This window comes from Cnephaeus nilssonii (assembly GCF_951640355.1).
Source record: "Cnephaeus nilssonii genome assembly, chromosome: 2".
Taxonomy (NCBI): domain Eukaryota; kingdom Metazoa; phylum Chordata; class Mammalia; order Chiroptera; family Vespertilionidae; genus Cnephaeus; species Cnephaeus nilssonii.
The window spans coordinates 7695011-7713573 of NC_137073.1; the positions used below are offsets into that span (position 1 = coordinate 7695011).

At 54.0% G+C, this 18563-nt stretch overlaps 1 protein-coding gene across 1 annotated transcript; it reads left to right on the forward strand.

Annotated features, from left to right (window-relative positions):
* Positions 1 to 12977: 12977 nt before the first annotated feature.
* AQP8 (aquaporin 8) lies at positions 12978 to 18109 on the forward strand (the record flags this gene model as incomplete). Its single annotated transcript, XM_079795977.1, has 5 exons — positions 12978 to 13219; positions 14574 to 14700; positions 15265 to 15479; positions 16927 to 17061; positions 18061 to 18109. The coding sequence occupies 5 exons, from the start codon at positions 12978 to 12980 to the stop codon at positions 18107 to 18109; spliced, it is 768 nt and encodes a 255-aa protein (XP_079652103.1).
* Between the last annotated feature and the right edge of the window lie 454 nt (positions 18110 to 18563).

Sequence of the window (18563 nt, forward strand, 5' to 3'; positions counted from 1 at the left end):
GCAGCTGGGCAGGTGCCTGTGCCGGGCCCCCACTTGCCGCTCTCGGGAAGCAGGTGGCTGGTGGCTGGGCTGTGAAGGAGCCGGCGCACCTGTGTGTGAGGGGCCAGTGGGCAGGCGTGAGCTGTCTCAGAGGAGGCCTCCCTGGGCCCGGCCCAGCCAACCCCCGACTGCCCGGCTCACTGGCAGAACCGTGAGTGAACGGAACGGTGGTGGTTTTACCACTGCGTCTGGGGAGAGTTTGTTACTCCTCAGTGGTAACCACCGCGGGTGAGGGTGCGGGTTGGGGGAAGGCAAACCACTGGCGGTTGGTTCCTTCATTAGTGCGCATTCTGTGCTACGCTGTGTGCTGGTGTGGAGCGTTAACAATGGACACCCAGACGTCGTCCCTGCTCACAGCACCGTCCAGCGGCGGCCCTCTTAGGGTCCTGTGGCCGGTGCGGGAGGGAGGGATCCCTGGGAGGTGCTGGGAGAGAGATGTGCGAGCTGAGGCTGAGGGTGTGCCGGCCGGGGCACCTGGGGTGGAAATGGAAGAGAGAGAGTTCTGCGGAGTGGGGGGAGAGGGGGGAGTGGGTGAGCTGCTCTGCTGGCCCGTGCGGTGCTTCAGAGGGCACACATTTCCTCTGCGGCTCACGAAGACCCCGCGGGCTCACGGGTATTTTAAGGCATTCCTTCCCAATGGGCATGGCGTTGCCCCCGATGCTGCAAAAACAGGTTCCTGGATGGTGGTTTGTAGCCGGCAAACAGCCCCGGTGCATAAGCAGACCCCAGCCTGTCTCCTGGTAAACGCAATGCAGGGAGCTTAGGAGGAACTTGTCTGGAACGACTCCAGAGGGGAGATCGTGGAAAGGAGGTTGAGGTCCTCACCTCCTCCCACCTCACAGAAGAGCATGATTCTTACCCCAAACCTTCACTGGTGCTTTGCCCTGGAGATTAAAACCTGGGTGGGGGTTCCAAGATGGCTGCAGAGTGGCGGGAAACAGCTCAACTGCAGAGCCTTCAGCTTGAAAAGCCAGTTGAAGGACAGCTGACCTGAAATGTGGGTGGGGAATGCGGAGGCTACAGGAGGAGACGCGGAGAGGGTGAGCCAGCTGGCATGGCTGTGCAGTTGAGCTGGTGTGGCAGTGCAGCCCCTGCCCGGGAGTGTGGGTCTCAGCCCCACCCAGGGATCCCCAACCCAGAGCATGGGGGGCGGGGCGTGCGGGGATGAGGCATTGGGTGGTGGGAATCGGGGGTTTCAGTCCACCTGGGAGGCTGAGACCACACCGTCCTAGGCAAAGAGCCACTGCTTTGTGACAAGCCAGCCTGGGAAGCTCATGCCGATCTGTGGGAGGGGCCACGTGGCAGAATGCGAGGCCATTGGAGGGGTCTCACCAGTACACCCAGGAGTAAATCAGAAGAACGCATGGTGGAGAGCAGGATGGGCTGGACAGTGTGGCCCAGCACAGAGGATTGGCACCCCTACCCCCACCCGGGCAACAGCTGGTGCTGCTCACCCTGTTGCGACCCGAGGCAAGAGGAAAGGGCTCTGGGTTGGAAATCTGCTCGTGTGTCTGGGTCTGGCGATGCGGGGCCCTCGGGTATTTGGTCTGGTTGGAACCTGGATGGAGGGCACGCCCAGTGGGGGCCAGCCACGCTGAAAGATGGGAGTGCAAAGTGGGGCTGACTTTGACATTTCTTTTTATCCCCTCTAGCTTGGGGTGGCCACAAGGGGTTTCCAGTAAGCTGGGCAGAGCTGAGGCTTTGGAAGAAGAGGAAGTGCCCACCCTCCCTCCTACAAGCTATGGGCACCACCCACAATGGGAATCTGTTTAAACCACCCAAGCCCGGTCTAAGACACCACCTAGAGTCCATTTCCATGGGGGAAGGGAGAGCAGCTCAAAGAGGGACATTCAAGGTGTGAGACCCTCTGGGCTACGGAAGCCCCGCCCACCAAACTACTTGGGGCTCTGCCCTTCAGGGGTTCAGTCAGATAGCCTAGGGCCAGCAGGGAGAGTGACTCACACTGACCTGCCCCACACAACCTCTCAGGAGACCCAGGACTGACACACCAACAGGCCAGATTCAACAACATGGGAGCAAAATCCAGCAAACTCCACGAATAATGGATCCAAAGGATTTTTTTTTCTCTTTTCTTCTATTCTTTTTTTTCTTTTAATTTTCTTTTTCTGTTTTTCTTTTCCTATTCTACATTTTATTTTTTTATTATTCATTATTTTAACATTATTTTTTATTTTATTCTTATTCTATTTCTTTTCTCTTTTTTCACATTCTCTGTTTTTGGTTATTTGTTTTTTTAAATATAACCTAATTCGCCCTGACTGGTTTGGCTCAGTGGATAGAGTGTCGCCCTGCAGACTCAAGGGTCCCAGGTTCGATTCTGGTCAAGGGCATGTACCTTGGTGGCAGGCACCTTCCCAGTAGGGGGTGTGCAGGAGGAAGCTGATTGTTGTTTCTCTTTCATCAATGTTTCTAACTCTATCCCTCTCCCTTCCTCTCTGTAAAAAAAATCAATAAAATATATTTTTTAAAAAATCTAATTCTTTTGGTTTGGTGCTTTTTTTGTTGTTGTTTTCAGTTTGGTCTTGTTTTGTTCTGTCAGCACCTGTATAACAGTTGGCACAATGTGGTCAGGGTTGAGCCTCACAGTCAGTAAGCCTGAGGGCTGAGCCCACCCATGAACATGACAACAGCAATCAAGACCCAAATACAACAGGAGGGCTCACATAAGCCACACAAGGGGCAGTCCTAGTGCACACAGTTGAGAAGATTAAGGAGATTGCACTACTGGATCCCACAAAAAGGCCATCCCACCAAGTCTGGGAGGCATAGCAGTCTTATCCAATATACAGAAACGAACACAAAGAAGCAGTAAAAATGGGGAAACAAAAAAATAGGCCCCAAATGAAAGAACGGGAGGAATCTCTAGAAGAAACACACACAAAAGGAAATGGAGGAAAGCAATTTATCAGAAACAGTGTATAAAATAATGGTTTTTAGAATGCTCATGAAAAAGGATATAGAAACAATGAACAACAACCAGTCAGAAATGAAGACTGACAGCTGAAACGAAAAATACACTGGAAGGAATTAATAGTTGGTTAGAAAAAGCAGATAACTGAACCAGCAAATTGGAAGATAAGGTGGAAAAAGTCAATCAGTAGCAAAAAGAAAGAAAAGCATGAGGACAGTTTAAGGGAACTTTGGGATATCATGAAACATAAAAACATCTGCATCATAGAGGAACTCCAAGGAGAAGGAAGTAAGCAAGGGATAGAGAACATGTTTGAAGAAATAATGGCAGAAAACTTTCTTAAACCGGTGAAGGAAAAAAATCACACAAGTTCAGGAAGCACAGAGAGTTCCAATTAAGATGAACACAAAGATATCCATACAAAGACATAATTAAAATGGCAAACATTAAAGACAAAGAGAATCTTAAGGGCAGCAAGAGAGAGGCAGGCAGGCAGTTACCTAAAAGGAAGCTCCCATAAGGCTTTAGTTGATTTATCAACAGAAACTCTACAGGTCAGAAGGGAATGGCATGACGTTTTCAAAGTAATGAAAACTGAAGATATAAAATCAAGACTGCTCCATCCAGCAAGACTATCATTCAACATTGGAGGTAAAATAAAGAGCTTGGCCCCGGGGTCCCTTCTTGGGTGATGGCCACCACACAAGAGCGAGGAGGAAGGGCCCGATAAAGTGCGGCTGCTTTGACACCCCCTGGACCTGCAGGCGGGTGGCAGGTAGGGGCCTGTAGGTGCAGAGCCGTCTTGCACTGTTGCACCCTAACAGCGGTACAGATTAGAGGCTTGGTCCTGCCGGCTGGCCCTGGGGGAGACGGGGAGTTTCCCAGACAAAAAAAAGGCTAAAGTTAATTACCACCAAACTAGCATTGCAAGAAATGTTAAAGGGACTGTTAGAAGAAGAAGAAGAAGAAGAAGAAAGGGGGGGGCGGGTAGAGAGTGAGAGAGAGGGGGGGGGGGGAGAGAGAGGGAGAGAGAGAGAGAGAGACTCAGCGACGGGATGGGCTGTTTTCTCCAGTGGCTCCCACGCTCTTGGCTCACGGTGTTCCCGGCCACAGCACACCTAGTGCTGCTGATTATTCGGAAGTTAGTGCCGGAATCTTAGCACTTCCATCTTAGCAACTTAGTAGCCATTTAAAACCCACATAACGGCATACGTTTTTATTTCCTTCTTAAATAACTATAACTAAATAACTTGGTTTAATTGGGTTCTTAAACAACTTTCATTCTTAAACAGTTACTTACCATGGGCGGGGGAGGGGGTGCTTTGGGGCCCTGCAGCTCCCCAGAGCAGGCAGATGGGGTGCCGCCCCCCTCTTCCTCTGTTATGGCGACCCCATAAAACCAGCGTTGCAAAGCTGTGGCGTTCATTGAAAGGATTGTAGGGCTATTTATGGTGACAACTGTGAATGACCTTGAGCTAGTAATTCGCACCGTGTCTGACAGATATTGAGCATCGTTATATTCCCCCTGAACAGTTACAATAGCCCCTGCCCCTCGGAGTCCCCGTGGCTCTCTCGGGTGCCCTGGGCACACTCTGGGACGGGCAGGTTGATTTAAGGAGACGTGGTCTTGATGCTGGTCGGGGGCGTGGTGATGTCATCATCGCTCCACCCTTGGGGGAAGCTGCACCGCGTGGTCTCAGGATGGCGGCCATGGCCCCGGGGTCCCTTCTTGGGTGATGGCCACCACACAAGAGCGAGGAGGAAGGGCCCGATAAAGTGCGGCTGCTTTGACACCCCCTGGACCTGCAGGCGGGTGGCAGGTAGGGGCCTGTAGGTGCAGAGCCGTCTTGCACTGTTGCACCCTAACAGCGGTACAGATTAGAGGCTTGGTCCTGCCGGCTGGCCCTGGGGGAGACGGGGAGTTTGCCAGTCAAACGGCATCGTAGGAAGCCATTACCCCCGCCCATTCTGATGATTTTTTTGTCTATGGGACATCGGGCCAGGCAAACATTCTTAGGTTGTGGAAATGTGTTGTTTTGCCTGCGTGACGGTCAGTGTTTTCCTGGAGGGCCGCTGGTCCCGGCTGCTGCATCAGCGCGTGAGGGCGGGCACGTCTAGAGCAGCGACTGCAGCCCTCGGCTGCGGACACCTGTGGCCACAAGAAGGTTTCCAACCCGCAATACCTGACTGCTCAGTCAGGGGCTCTGCCCTCTTTTCCCTTAGATTGTCACATAAAAAATGACAACAGCCAACACAACAATGGCTGTCTGGTGTGAATAAATAGAAATTAAACTTTTTTTTTTTTTTGGTCAGATGGGCAAAATACATTTTTTGGGTGTGATGCAGAATTTCATTTTATTTTTTAAAATATGTTTTTATTGGTTTCAGAGAGGAAGGGAGAGGGAGAGAGAGATAGAGACATCAATGATGAGAGAGAACCACCAATCAGATGCCTCCTGCATGCCCCCCACTGGGGATTGAGCCTGCAACCCAGGCATGTGCCCTGACCGGGAATCCAACCATGACCTTTTGGTTCGTAGGTCAATGCTCAACCACTGAGCTGCACCGGCTGGGCGGATTTTAGTAATCAGTTTATGTGCCATGAGATGAAAAGGCACAAATCCCTGTCCAGAGATGGACACCCAGCAGGCCCGGGGGCAGGGAGGCAGGTGCCTGGTGAGAGATTTGAACGAGGAGAAGTTGGCCAGAGGACAAGAGAAACAAGGACTGCGCGGGCGAGAGGGGCGAGGGACACCGCTCACCTGACAGGTGTTAGGGTCCCGGGCCGGAGACCAGTCCGGGGTGGTGGCTAAGGGAGTCCGGCTGTGCCCTGGGAGCCACAGGAGGCACTGAAAGGTTTCAAGTCAGGGAAGGGCATGGTTAGACTGACAACCTGGGGAACAAACCTCCCTTCTCCGATGTGTGGCACACAGCCAGACTCCTTTCCCGACTCTTCTGTGGTCAGGTGGGAATGTGGGACAGAATTCTTTCTTTCTTTTTTTTCAAGAAAAAAAAAGATTTTAAATTTAATATTACCAAAACTGTACTAACATAGTATAATATCACAAAAGTTGCAGGACATATTAAAAATCTGCAAATAACATGATTACTTCTATTCTAAAATATTTTTTTCTCTGGCTCTATTTTTGTTCATCAGTTTATGTTGTTCATTGTATTCCACAAATGAGTGAGATCATGTCATATTTATCTTTCTCTGACTGGCTTATGTCACTTAGCATAATGCTCCCCAGGTCCATCCATGCTGTTGCAAATGGTAGGAGTTCCTTCCCTTTTACAGCAGCGTAGTATTCCATTGTGTAGATGCACCACAGCTTTTTAATCCACTCATCTGCTGATGGGCACTTAGGCTGTTTCCAAATCTTAGCAATTGTAAATTGTGCTGCTATGAACATAGGGGTGCATATATCTTTTCTGATTGATGTTTCTGATTTATTGGGATATATTTCTAGAAGTGGGATTACGAGGTCAAATGGGAGTTCCATTTTTAATTTTTTGAGGAAACTCCATACTGTTCTCCACAGTGGCTGCACCAGTCTGCATTCCCACCAGCAGTGCACGAGGGTTCCCTTTTCTCCACATCCTCACCAGCACTTGTCGTTTGTTGATTTGTTGATGATAGCCATTCTGACAGGTGTGAGATGGTACCTCATTGTTGTTTTGATTTGCATCTCTCGGATGATTAGTGACTTCGAGCATGTTTTCATATGTCTCTTGGCCTTTTTTATGTCCTTTTTCAAAAAGTGTCTATTGAGGTCCTTTGCCCATTTTTTGATTGGATTGTTTATCTTCCTTTGTTAAGTTGTATGACTTCTCTGTAAATTTTGGAGATTAAACCCTTATCAGAGATAACATTGGCAAATGTGTTCTCCCATGCAGTGGGCTTTCTTGTTGTTTTGTTGAAGGTTTCTTTTGCTGTGCAGAAGCTTTTTATTTTGATGTAGTTCCATTTGTTTATTTTCTCCTTAGTTTCCATTGCCCTAGGAGCTCTTGCTACAACATATGTCTGATATTTTGCTGCCTATGAATTCTTCTAAGATTTTTATGGTTTCCCGTCTTATGTTTAAGTTCTTTATCCATTTTGAGTTTATATTTGTGTATGGCGTAAGTTTGTGGTCTAGTTTCATTTTTTTTGCATGTACCTGTCCAATTTTCCCGACACCATTTATTGAAGAGACTGTCTTGACTCCATTGTATGCTCTTGCCTCCTTTGTCAAATATTAATTGAGCATAATGGCTTGGGTTGATTTCTGGGTTCTCTATTCAGTTCCATTGATCTATATGTCTGTTCTTGTGCCAGTACCAGGCAGTTTTGAGAACAGTGGCTTTGTAATATAGCTTGATATCTGGTATTGTGATCTCTCCAACTTTGTTCTTTTTTCTCAGGATTGCTGCAGCTATTCGGGGTCTTTTTTATTCCAGATGAATTTTTGGAGAGTTTGTTCAAGGCCTGTGAAATATTCCATTGGTATCTTAATGGGGAGTGCATTGAATCTATAGATTGCTTTGAGTAGTATGGACATTTTAATGATGTTGGTTCTTCCAATCCATGAACACGCTATATTCTTCCACTTGTTTATGTCTTCCTCTATCTCTTTTTTCAACGTCCTGTAGTTTTCTGAGTACAGGTCTTTTACTTCCTTAGTTAAGTTTATTCCTAGGTATCTTAATTTTTTTTTGTTGCAGTGGTAAATGGGATTGCTTTTTAAGTTTCTCTTTCTGTAAGTTCATTATTTGTATAAAAAAAGCCATAGATTTCTGGGTGTTAATTTTGTATCCTGCTACATTGCTGAATTTGTTTATTAAGTCTAATGGTTTTTTGATGGACAGAATTCTTACTAATCAAACCTGGGTAGCCCATGAAAACCTCCTGCACAGCACCCCACATTCTCTCTATCTCATGTGCTGGCTGAAGGAGAAGATCTGAGGACTTAGATGGTGGGTCTCCCAGTGGAAGTGGCCTGGATCCCTGAGTCACATGTGGTAAAGAGCGTGCTATGGACCATTATGTGAACAATGAGTCCCTTTTTAGTATATGAAGCCATTGAAATGTTGGGGTTATTTGTTACTCAGGTTAGCCTACTCTGACTAATACAAACCATATTAATAGCTACGATATGTTGGGCACCTGCTCTGAATTGGGCACTTTGCTAATAAGCACACTGTCTCATTTCACCCATACTACAACTCTGTGGGGATAGGTACCGCCATTAGCCCATTTTTTTTTTTTTTCCACTTTGCTTCAGATTTCCTTTATTTTTATTTATTTATTTATTTTTTTTTAAATTTCTTTATTGATTAAGGTGTCACATATTTGTCCTCATCCCCCCATTCCCATCCCACACCCCTCACCCTGGATGCCCCAACCCCCTGTTGGACTTAAGCATTGGTTAGGCTCATATGCATGCACACAAGACCTTTGGCTGATCTCTCCCCCCTCCCCCCCACCCTCCCCTATCCTCACTCTGAGGCCCGATAGTCCGATCGATGCCTCCTTGTTTCTGGTTCTGTTCTTGTTCATCAGTCTATGTTGTTCATCATTTCCCCTAGATGAGCGAAATCATGTGTCACTATAGATATAAGAATTGAATGTGCGACGGGCAATAATAGTTATGCTGACAGGCAAATGAATCAGTCTGTAGTGAGTTTCTTTCTGGACCAACAGTTCTTTTGAGACCCAATATCAATGTCCACCGGTTCCCTATGAGTACATGTCGGCACTGACCCCTCAGCTCTGGATGGTGGACAAATGGTGGTAATGCAGGTCCGACTCCCTCTGGTTTGGTCTCGGCTGGACCCAGGGGCACTGCTTCACCCGGATCCAGGGGCCCGCGGCCTCGCCCGGACCCGGGGCCCAGGGCTCACCCGGATCCAGGGGCCCGCGGCCTCGCCCGGACCCGGGGCCCAGGGCTCACCCGGATCCAGGGGCCCGCGGCCTCCCCCGGACCCGGGGCCCAGGGCTCACCCGGATCCAGGGGCCCGCGGCCTCGCCCGGACCCGGGGCCCAGGGCTCACCCGGATCCAGGGGCCCGCGGCCTCGCCCGGACCCGGGGCCCAGGGCTCACCCGGATCCAGGGGCCCGCGGCCTCGCCCGGACCCGGGGCATTAGCCCATTTTTTATAAAAGAGGAAACTGAAGCAGAGAGTGCAGACAGTGGGCAAAAGTGGAGAAGTCTGATCCCCAAGCCTGGACCCAAGAGCCTACCTGTGCCCTGCTAGCTTTCAGTGTCAGAGGAATGGGTTTAAATGAAGTGAGGCAAAAAGACCAGATGAGGATTTATTCTAGTATTAGAGCCCTGGTGCATAAAATTCATGCACTCTGGGGGGGGGGGGGCGGGCGGTCCCTCAGCCCGGCCTGCGCCCTCTCACAGTCTGGGAGCCCTTGGGGGATGTCCAACTGCCATGGAGGCGTGAGAGGCTCTGCCCCGAACCCGGCTTCTGGCTGAGCGGCGTTCCTCCTGTGGGAGCACACTGACCACCAAGGGGCAGCTCCTGCATTGAGTGTCTGCCCCCTGGTGGTCAGTGTGTGTCATAGCCACCGGTTGTTCCACCGTTTGGTCGATTTGCATATTAGCCTTTTATTATATAGGATTACCAGCCGGAAGTTTCTGCCTGTGAAGTGGGGAAATAGTAGGTAAGTAGCAGGAGAAGCGGGTTTATTGTAAGCATGGAGTGAATGCCTGAGAAGTGCCCAGCGCAGGGCCTGGCACTTGGAAAGTGTACACTGAATGTTCGATTTTCTTCAAGAGATCAAGCAAGAACTGATGAAGGCCTGGGTGAGAACCGGAGAAAAATACTCCAGAAGCAGCACTTGGCAGGATTTGGGCAGAGAATGCGGGAGATGGGGAAGTTGAGAGCTGGGCCTCTATCTTATGTTGCCATTTGCGGGACCGGCAGGAAGGGCATAAGATACGTCTGGTGCACTGTGTGTGGGAGCGAAGGAGAGTGAGAATGGCCCCAGATAACAGGCAGAGAGCAGACCCCACACCTTCCGACACGTGCGGATGTCCAACAGAGGCGCTGCATTCTGGGTCTCCTGCCAAAAAGAGCCGCCCACAAGCTGTCCACCCACTTCTGTGCGGAGGCAGGTGCTTTCTTATCTACACACATTTGGGCAAGTTCTTTGTGCCTTGCTTTTATTATCTGAAGATGGGATAAGAAGTAATAAAGACTTATCTCATAGGGTTGTTATGAATACACGCAGCGTGTGTTAGGTGTGTGGTGAGTAGTCAATAAAGGGTAGAAAGGGTCAGTAAAACCCTCACATCTGTGGCACCGTTTCTCCATCTGTACATACAAACCCTGAGATGCTGTGAGCACGGACCTGAACCTGCTAGTCCTGTTCACTGTGCATTTCCACGTGGCTCAGACGGGGACTGTTTCACTGCAGGTATTTAAATATTTGCTGAATGGATGAATAAGGAAACCCTTCTCTCCTTCCTTCTATCCATCCATCCTTTCATCCATCTATCCACCCATCCATCCATCCTTTCATCCATCCATCCATCCATCCATGCATCCACCCATCCACCCATCCACCCATCCACCCATCCACCCATCCATCCATCCTTTCATCCATCCTTCCTTCCATCCTTCCATCCTTCCTTCCTTCCATCCATCCATCCACCCATCCATCCATCCTTTCATCCATCCATCCATCCATCCATCCATCCATCCATGCATCTATCTTCCATCCTTCTCCCTCCCTTCCTCCCTCCCTCCCTCCCTCCCTCCCTCCCTCCCTCCCTCCCTCCCTTCCTCCCTCCCTCTCTCCTTCCCTCCCTCTCTCCCTTCCTTCTTCCATTTTAAAAAGCAGTTGAGTGTAGTGGCTTAACTCAGTGTTTTGTGTTTTTTTTTTCAATTGTGGTAAAATATACATAGCATAAATTTACCAAATCAGTTATTTTAACTGTGTGGTTCAGTGGCATTAGGTGCATTCCCATTGTTGTGCAATCACCACCATCCACCTCCAGACTTCTTCATCTTCCCAAACTGAAGCTCTGTGCCCATTAAACACTAAACCCCCTTCCCCTCCTCAGCCCCTGACAGCCACCATTGTACCTTCTCTCTGAATTTAACTACTCTTGCTACCTTGTGTAAGTGGAATCATACAGTATTTGTCTTTTTTTTTATGACATAGCCCACAAGTTTTGCAATCACAAACCCTGTGGAACTTAACCTCCCTGAATGTCCACGTCCCCATCTGTAAATGTACTATTATTATAGTACCTGCCTAATGGGGTTGTTGTGGAGGTTAAATGAGATAGTGCATGTGAGGTATGTAGCCCAAAGCCTGGCACGTAGAAAGTACTCAATAAATATTGATTACACATCAATACATGTTATAAATTAGTAGACACCTCATTGTGCTTACCATGTGTCTGGCACTGTCGGGAGCACTTTACATACACACTGAGTGGCCAGATTATTATGACCGCCCCGTCAGTACTTCGTTGGGCCACCTTTTGCCTTCAGTACTGCGGCGATTCTTCTTGGCATTGACTCCACGAGATGTTGAAAGGTGATGCGAGGAATCTGACACCATGCCTGATGAATAGCACTGTCCAGTTCTGTGAGATTTGATGGTTGTGGAACCAGCTGCCTGATGGCTCTTTTAACTTCGTCCCACAAATGCTCAATTGGATTGAGATCTGGGGATTATAGGGGCCACCTAAGCAAGGTAAAGTCTCCCTCATGTTCTTGAAACCACTCCTGCACAATACGAGCACCATGGCATGGCGCATTGTCTTGTTGGAAGAAGCCATCTCCATTGGGATACGTCATCAACATGATAGGATGAACTTGATCAGCAACGATACTTAGGTATGTTGTGCTATTCAGACGTTGTTCCACACGAATTAAAGGGCCCAAATCATGCCAGGAAAACATGCCCCAAACCATAACACTGCCCCCACCAGCTTGAAGGGTTGTACTCATGCATGTGGGGTGCATGCTTTCATGATGTTTCCGCAAAATTCTCACTCTGCCATCTGCATGATGCAACTGGAAACGTGATTCATTGGACTTTTTTCCAATGCTCGACTGTCCAATCCTTGTGTTCCTGTGCGAATTGGAGACGTTTTATCTTGGTAACTGCAGACAGCAAAGGTGTTCGAATAGGCCTTCGGCTTCCATATCCCACACGACGCAGTGTACGGCTAATGTGCCTACAAACGTCAGGTGGTCATAGTAATCTGGCCACTCAGTGTATGTGCTAACTCAGTAAACCTCACAGCGACCCCGGGTCACCACCATCCACACATCGTAGGGCGCGAGCTAAAGTGCAGAGACGGTAAGTCAGTGCTCAGAGTTGGGGCGGGACCCCCGGTGGCCTGTTTCTAACGCCCACGGCTTCTCCACGGGCCCAGGTGCCTGTCAGTGAAGGGTCACCCGGCACACTCTGCCCTGGATCAGGCGGTCGGGTGCGTGAGCGGAGGTGTCGGGCCTCGCTTTGAGGAGACGGCTGTGGGAACTGGCGAACAACCTGAAGATGAGTCGGCTGTAACCTCCCGTGTGCGTGCTAACCAGGGGCAGGCCTCTTACACCTGCCGGTCTGCTTCGGACCCTGATGGTGACCGCGGAGCTGGGCCTCGCCTCCAGATGCTGCCGCTAAGCCAGCGCCTTCCCCCTGGTTGGCAGAAAGCTCAGCGATCCTCAGCCACCCCGCCCTGCCCAGCTGAGATTAAAAAGAAACTGTTTCCTCTTCTGGGCCCCAGGGCCACCTCCCACCGCTCACTGCGTTCTCCCGCCGTTAAAGGGCAGAGCCTGTGCTGGGATCAGCAGCTCCAGCGGAGATAAGCGTGTGCAGGCCAGCAGGTGCGGGCCCAGCCAGCGGCCCTCATGTCTGCAGAGGTGAGCCCACTGCCCTCGGCTCCCCGGCCTGGCCCCCCGGGGTCACTGAGCGTTAACTCGAGGGGGCGGGGAGGGCTTCCCCCTGGCCACCCTTCCTCCCAGGCCCACTCCCTTCCCTTCTGCAGGCCGCCGTGTCTATGGGGGACCTTGAATTCGGCAGCGGCAAGGGGAAGGAGCCGAGCGTGGAAGGCAGGGGGCACGGGTGGTGGCATGAGCGCTTTGTGCGGCCCTGCCTGGTCGAACTGCTGGGCTCTGCCCTCTTCATCTTCATCGGGTGCCTGTCGGTCATCGGGAACGGGCCGGAAGCCGGGCTGCTGCCGCCGGCGCTGGCCCACGGGCTGGCGCTGGGCCTCCTCGTCGCCACGCTGGGCAATATCAGGTGAGGGGGTGCTGTGTTTCATCTCGCTCAGCCGGGCGCCGACCTGCCGCTGAGCGTCGGAGGGAGCCCCGGGCACCCACTCAGGCTCCGGGAGCACGTGGAGGCCGTGAGGGCTGAGGGCTCACATCTAGCCCTGCAGCCCACGAGCTCTGTGCCCCGGGGCAAGTCACGCTTCCAATTCGAACCCCTCCACCCAGCAAGTGGGACCCTCAGGGGCGTTTAAAATCACTTTGTCGCACGCTGACATGCATGTGACAGTGCTAGTGCCGGCGCTGTCCTGAGCACTGCAGCGTGAGCCCCGTGGCAGCTCCCCTCACGCCCCGCCAGCTGGACAGGACAGCGCGCCTGGCCTGAGGTTACTCGGCTCATAAGCGGCAGAGCCAGGCCTCGTGGAGCCGGGGGTGTGGGGGGGAGGCAGGGGAAGCAGCGACGGGGAGGCTCAGTCCCCACTGGCTGCTCTGCTGCTGTGAGTGTGAGAGGGGCGCTCCAGCCTCGGGGTTCCCCGGGGACAGCAGCTGCTAGGGGGGTTTCCCACCCAACGGAGTGGTCCAGGCCCATCAGGTGGTGACCCGAGGGTGGGGGGCTCTGCACAGCGCCCATCTGGACGGGGCCCCGCCGGAGGCCCCTGGCTTCCAGGAGAGCCGGCCTCAGGGAGGGCGCTCGGCGGGGCGAGGCGGGCCGGCCTGCGTGTTCATCTCGCTCAGCGAACGGGTCGGAGTGAAGAACCCCACGTCCTATCCCCCAGAAGAAGAGGGGGGAAGAGAACGTTGACATTTCCCTTGAACGTCCGGGGCTTGAAGAGCACATGATCTGTTCCCCGGGGCGGGGTTGGAGGCAAGCGCTGTCACCTCTTAGCTGGGCGGACAGGGGTACGCGTGGGGATAGCAATGCCTGGTGTTCACCGAGTATCCCCATGTATGTAACGGAGCATGTGCACACGTCTTCGTTCATTCTATCTTGGCCACAGCCGCAGGACGGGGGTCAGGAGGCAGAGAGGTGCGCTGCTGCCCAAGGTCCACGGCTGCTCAGAGGCAGAGCTGGGTCTGAACCCAGGCCGTGGGCCGGGGAGACCGTGCTGTGTGCACTTCAGGACACCGCTCCCTGTAATGCCAGCGTTTTACTCAGCCTCTGGCTTCTCAACAAATATTTATTCAGCCTCCCCTCCCGGGCTTGCCCAGGCCCCGTGCCCGCCACTGGGCACCTGGGGGGGGGGTGGCCGCGGTGGTGCCTGTGGCTGGGGACTGGGCCCCCACGCGCAGGGCCGGCCGGGGGTGGGGTGGGGTGGCTGGGACACGCTCCCTCGGCACAGCCTGAGCCTGGGCCTCACGACTTCCTCCTGCTTCTGTGGTGACAGCGGTGGACACTTCAATCCTGCCGTGTCCCTGGCGGCCATGCTGGTCGGAGGCCTCAACCTGACGATGCTGCTTCCTTACTGGGTGTCCCAGCTGTGCGGGGGGCTGCTCGGGGCCTCCCTGGCCAAGGTGGGTGATCCCCTCGGGGGGGGGGGGTGCTGCTGGGGGCAGGGTGGGACTGTCCAACTCGCCTGTTTCCTCCAGTGGGACTGGGTGGGCCCTTCTCTACTCGGGACGGGACACTGGTTCACCCCAAACCCACCCGTTCTCTCCGCGTCTGCTGTCTTCCCTCTCCTGGTGCTGCCACGGCCCCGAGGCCGGTTTCCTGGATCCCACGGCGCTTCAGCCTCGGGGCCCTCCTTGCCCCTTGAAGGGACTTCTTATGGGTTAGCAACGTCCTGGTCACGTGTGTTTCCAGAGTTTGTAAAAATAAGGTATTTTTGTCTTCATTTCCTCGAAGAGGATCATCTAAGTCACAGAAGCTTCAGGCCCACTGGGACCACAGCTGGGTTATCCCCATTTCACAGACGAGCATGGCGAGCTCCGAGAAGTCCAATAGCTCGCACACTGCCACACGGTGGAAACGGTGGAGCTGGCTGTGGCCCAGACGGTCTGACTGTCACCCTTCCCTGCGGTGGGCGTGAGCTCCGGGCCCTCTCTGCACCCCGCGGGCTGAGCGGCCTCTCTCCGCAGGCGGTGAGTCCTGGCGACAGGTTCTGGAACGCGTCCGGGGCAGCCTTTGTGACGGTGCAGGAGCCGGGGCAGGTGGCGGGGGCCGTGCTGGCAGAGGTCGTCCTGACCACACTGCTGGTCCTGGCTGTCTGCATGGGCGCCATCAACGAGAAGACGCAGGGTCCGCTGGCCCCGTTCTCCATCGGATTCTCCGTCACCGTGGACATCCTGGCAGGGTGAGTGCGTCCCGGCTGTGGGCTACAGTGCCTGGCCCTGGGCTGAGCCCGGCGCTGGGGTCGGGCCTGCAGAGCTTACCTGAGGGGCACGGCCTCCCATGGCATTCCCTTCCTCCACAGGGCAGGAAGGGAATGCCATGGGAGACGTGGCCGAGCATTAGGGGGGCAACAGGGCGCGCTGGGACTGTGGTCTCTTTGGAGGCACCACTGTTCCCCTCTGGGAAACTGTTGCTCTGTAGGAGGGGCCTGGCGGGAACCTTCTAATTTCACTCCAAGGGAGTCAGAAGACTGGATTTTATGTGAAATTATTCCCGTGTTTCCGTAAACATTTCTACAGGCTGATTGCCCAGCCAGTGGGCAGCCGGGCTTCAGCCTGACTCACCCCCATCCCATTTACGTTGAGCCGCTCAGTGGGCTTGGGAAGGGACTCGGAGACAAGGCTGGGGAGGTGTTAGTCCTCATGTTATGTAAGAGGAGACAGGCTCAGAGAGGACACAGTGACTTACTGAAGGTCACCGGGCGGCAGCAAATTCAGTGACAGATCTGGGACCAGAGCCCACATCCTGCTGAAGGGGACGAGGAGCCCCCTGATGTCCAGCTCTTTCTTTTCTCTGAGACACAGTTTCCCGGCTCTGCCCTCCCCCAGGTCATCCTTGGGAGGAGGAGTGGGGAAGATCTGCGAACCTGTGTAAAGTGTGGCAATGCTTTGCTGCCCCCTAGTGGCTCTTGGCTCACTTACAAGCCTATTGAGCGCGGCGGCTGTTGGAGGCGGGGTGGGTGAGGAGCGAAGTCTGCAGGACGCGGCTTGAGAGAAGGGGACAAAGCTCTGGATGCCAGCACCGGAGAGGTGTACCTGGGCCACAGCCCCTACAGGAGCCGCGGGGTCACCTAGATTAAACACACGTGTGCGGCTTACAGGCGAGGCATGGCTATATATGCGTTTTCTCATTGCCTCCTGACAGCCCACGAGAGAGTCCTTTCACCTCAGCTGAAACACAGAGGTTAGAGGTCACACAGCTGGGAATAGCTGGGCTGGGTTTTGAACCTAAGTCCGCTTGACTCCAGAGCTCACATGATTGACAACTGCTCGACGTGGCTTTATCAACTTTGGAGAGACTTGGCCTCCCCCCCCCCCCCCACACCCACCTTGCACCCTCCCTCCGAACCCTCCCTCCCTCCCCCCGTCCCTTCCTGCTGCCCAGGTACCCCTGGTGGACATCTCCTGGACGGGCATGGGCGTGGCCGACGCTGTGCCCAGGGAGGGGCCAGCTTTTCACTGTCCAGCGCTAGCGCCCCTACCTGTGTCTTCTGGGAACCCTCCGGAACCCAGGATAGGGCGGGAGTGTGGGAGGTGTGGAGGTGTGGAGGTAGGCCTGGCTGGGGAAGGACCTTGAGGGGAGCTGGGCCTGGCCGGGACCCTGCGGACGAGTGTGGCTGCTGTCTGCAGGGGCGCCGTGTCGGGAGCCTGCATGAACCCTGCCCGTGCCTTTGGACCGGCCGTGGTGGCCAACCACTGGGCCTTCCACTGGATCTACTGGCTGGGCCCGCTGCTGGGCAGCCTGCTGGTCGGAGCGCTCGTCAGGTAGGAGCGTGGCGCGGTCACTGCCCCGCTGGTGGGCAGCAGCTCCCGTAGCGCCCAGGCCGAGAGCAATGGGATCTCCCTGAGTTTGTAGAGGAGCAGAGGGAGCCGTCCTCAGAGGCAAATGTTATGACTCTGGGGCCTTTGGCCAGAGTGACAGACACCCCTCTCAGCACAGCTGTGGCCCGAAGGAGAACCTGTTGGCTCACGTAACAGGGTGCACAGGGAGCACTGGCCAGGCAGGCGCCCAAACAGCGTGTCCTCAGGCGGTCCTCTGCACAGGCTTCCCGCCGACGGGGGCTCCCCAGCAGAGGCCGAGGCGCTCGGCACGTCAGAGGAAACAGAACGACAGCCGTGGCCGATGGTCCCCGGTGTGGCTGCCCAGCGTGCGTCACCTACCCCTGAGTCAGCCACGTGGCCGTGGGGCCAGGCACTCTGCTGGCTGTGTGCAGCCTGAGCCTAATCCTGGCCTTGGGGTGAGGTCCAAGAGCAGGGGAGGAGTTGCTCCCTGCAAGGGGTCATCCAACTCCTGGGGGCCCTCCTCACATGGAAAACCACATACACGGTGCCCCACGAGCACGCATGGCCGGGACCTCATTCCCCTAAAACAGCGTGGACAGTGCTCCATGGAGCTGTGCAATGGATAATAAGGTGGATGTTGTCAGAGGGATGCTCTCTCCCTCCCTGGGAGCCTCCAGGATCCGTAGGGGCCTGTTCTTCTGTTCCAGGTTGTGCAGGGATAGGGTCTGGATCGGCAGGTGGGCCTAGCCTGAACCCCTTAGCCCATGGCTTAGTGCAAAGCATCCCCGATTATTGCCTGCTGCTTTCAGAGGGCGGAGCTGAGTGTCTCCTGGAAAAGGGCTGAAGCCAAGCAGCTAGAGGTTGAGGCTGGAAAAGCTCAGGAAGGCGGCTCTCTGGAGAACTCGGCCTGGAGAGATGGACGAGGGGCTGGGCGACTCCCCCCTGGGGGCTCAGAGACTCACTGGGCCATTGTTGTTGTAGGTTCTTCATTGGAGATGGGAAAACTCGGCTCATCCTAAAGGGACGCTGAAGCCGGTGCTGGGCTTCCCGCGGCCCTGGCGCCCTTGGTCCTCGGCAAGTTCTGCACTGCCCGCTACTGCACAGCCCCAGGGAGCGCGGCTCCTTCCCTGGCAGGGCCTGGCTTCTCGCTGGATGGCCTGCTGCTAGGCCCCGAGGTGCTCTAGGCTCAGAGGAGTGCCTGGTGCCCAGCAGAGCCCTCAGCCTGGACAACGTGGCCAGCACTGCCCAGAGGGAGGTGGAAACAGCACGTCAGAAATGTCCTCCTGAGGGGGACGGTCCCAGGAGCAGAAGAGCCCCTGGCGAGGTGGCTGTCCATGTACATCAGTTCACTTCCGCCCGCCCTCCTCCCTCTCCCTTCCCTGGCTCCTCTGTGGCAGAAGGGCCTTCTGTGGTCTCTTTCCTCGCTTCCTGAGCTGCCAACCTAACTTTGAAATAAATAGTCCCAGATTTCCTCCCACGGCCAT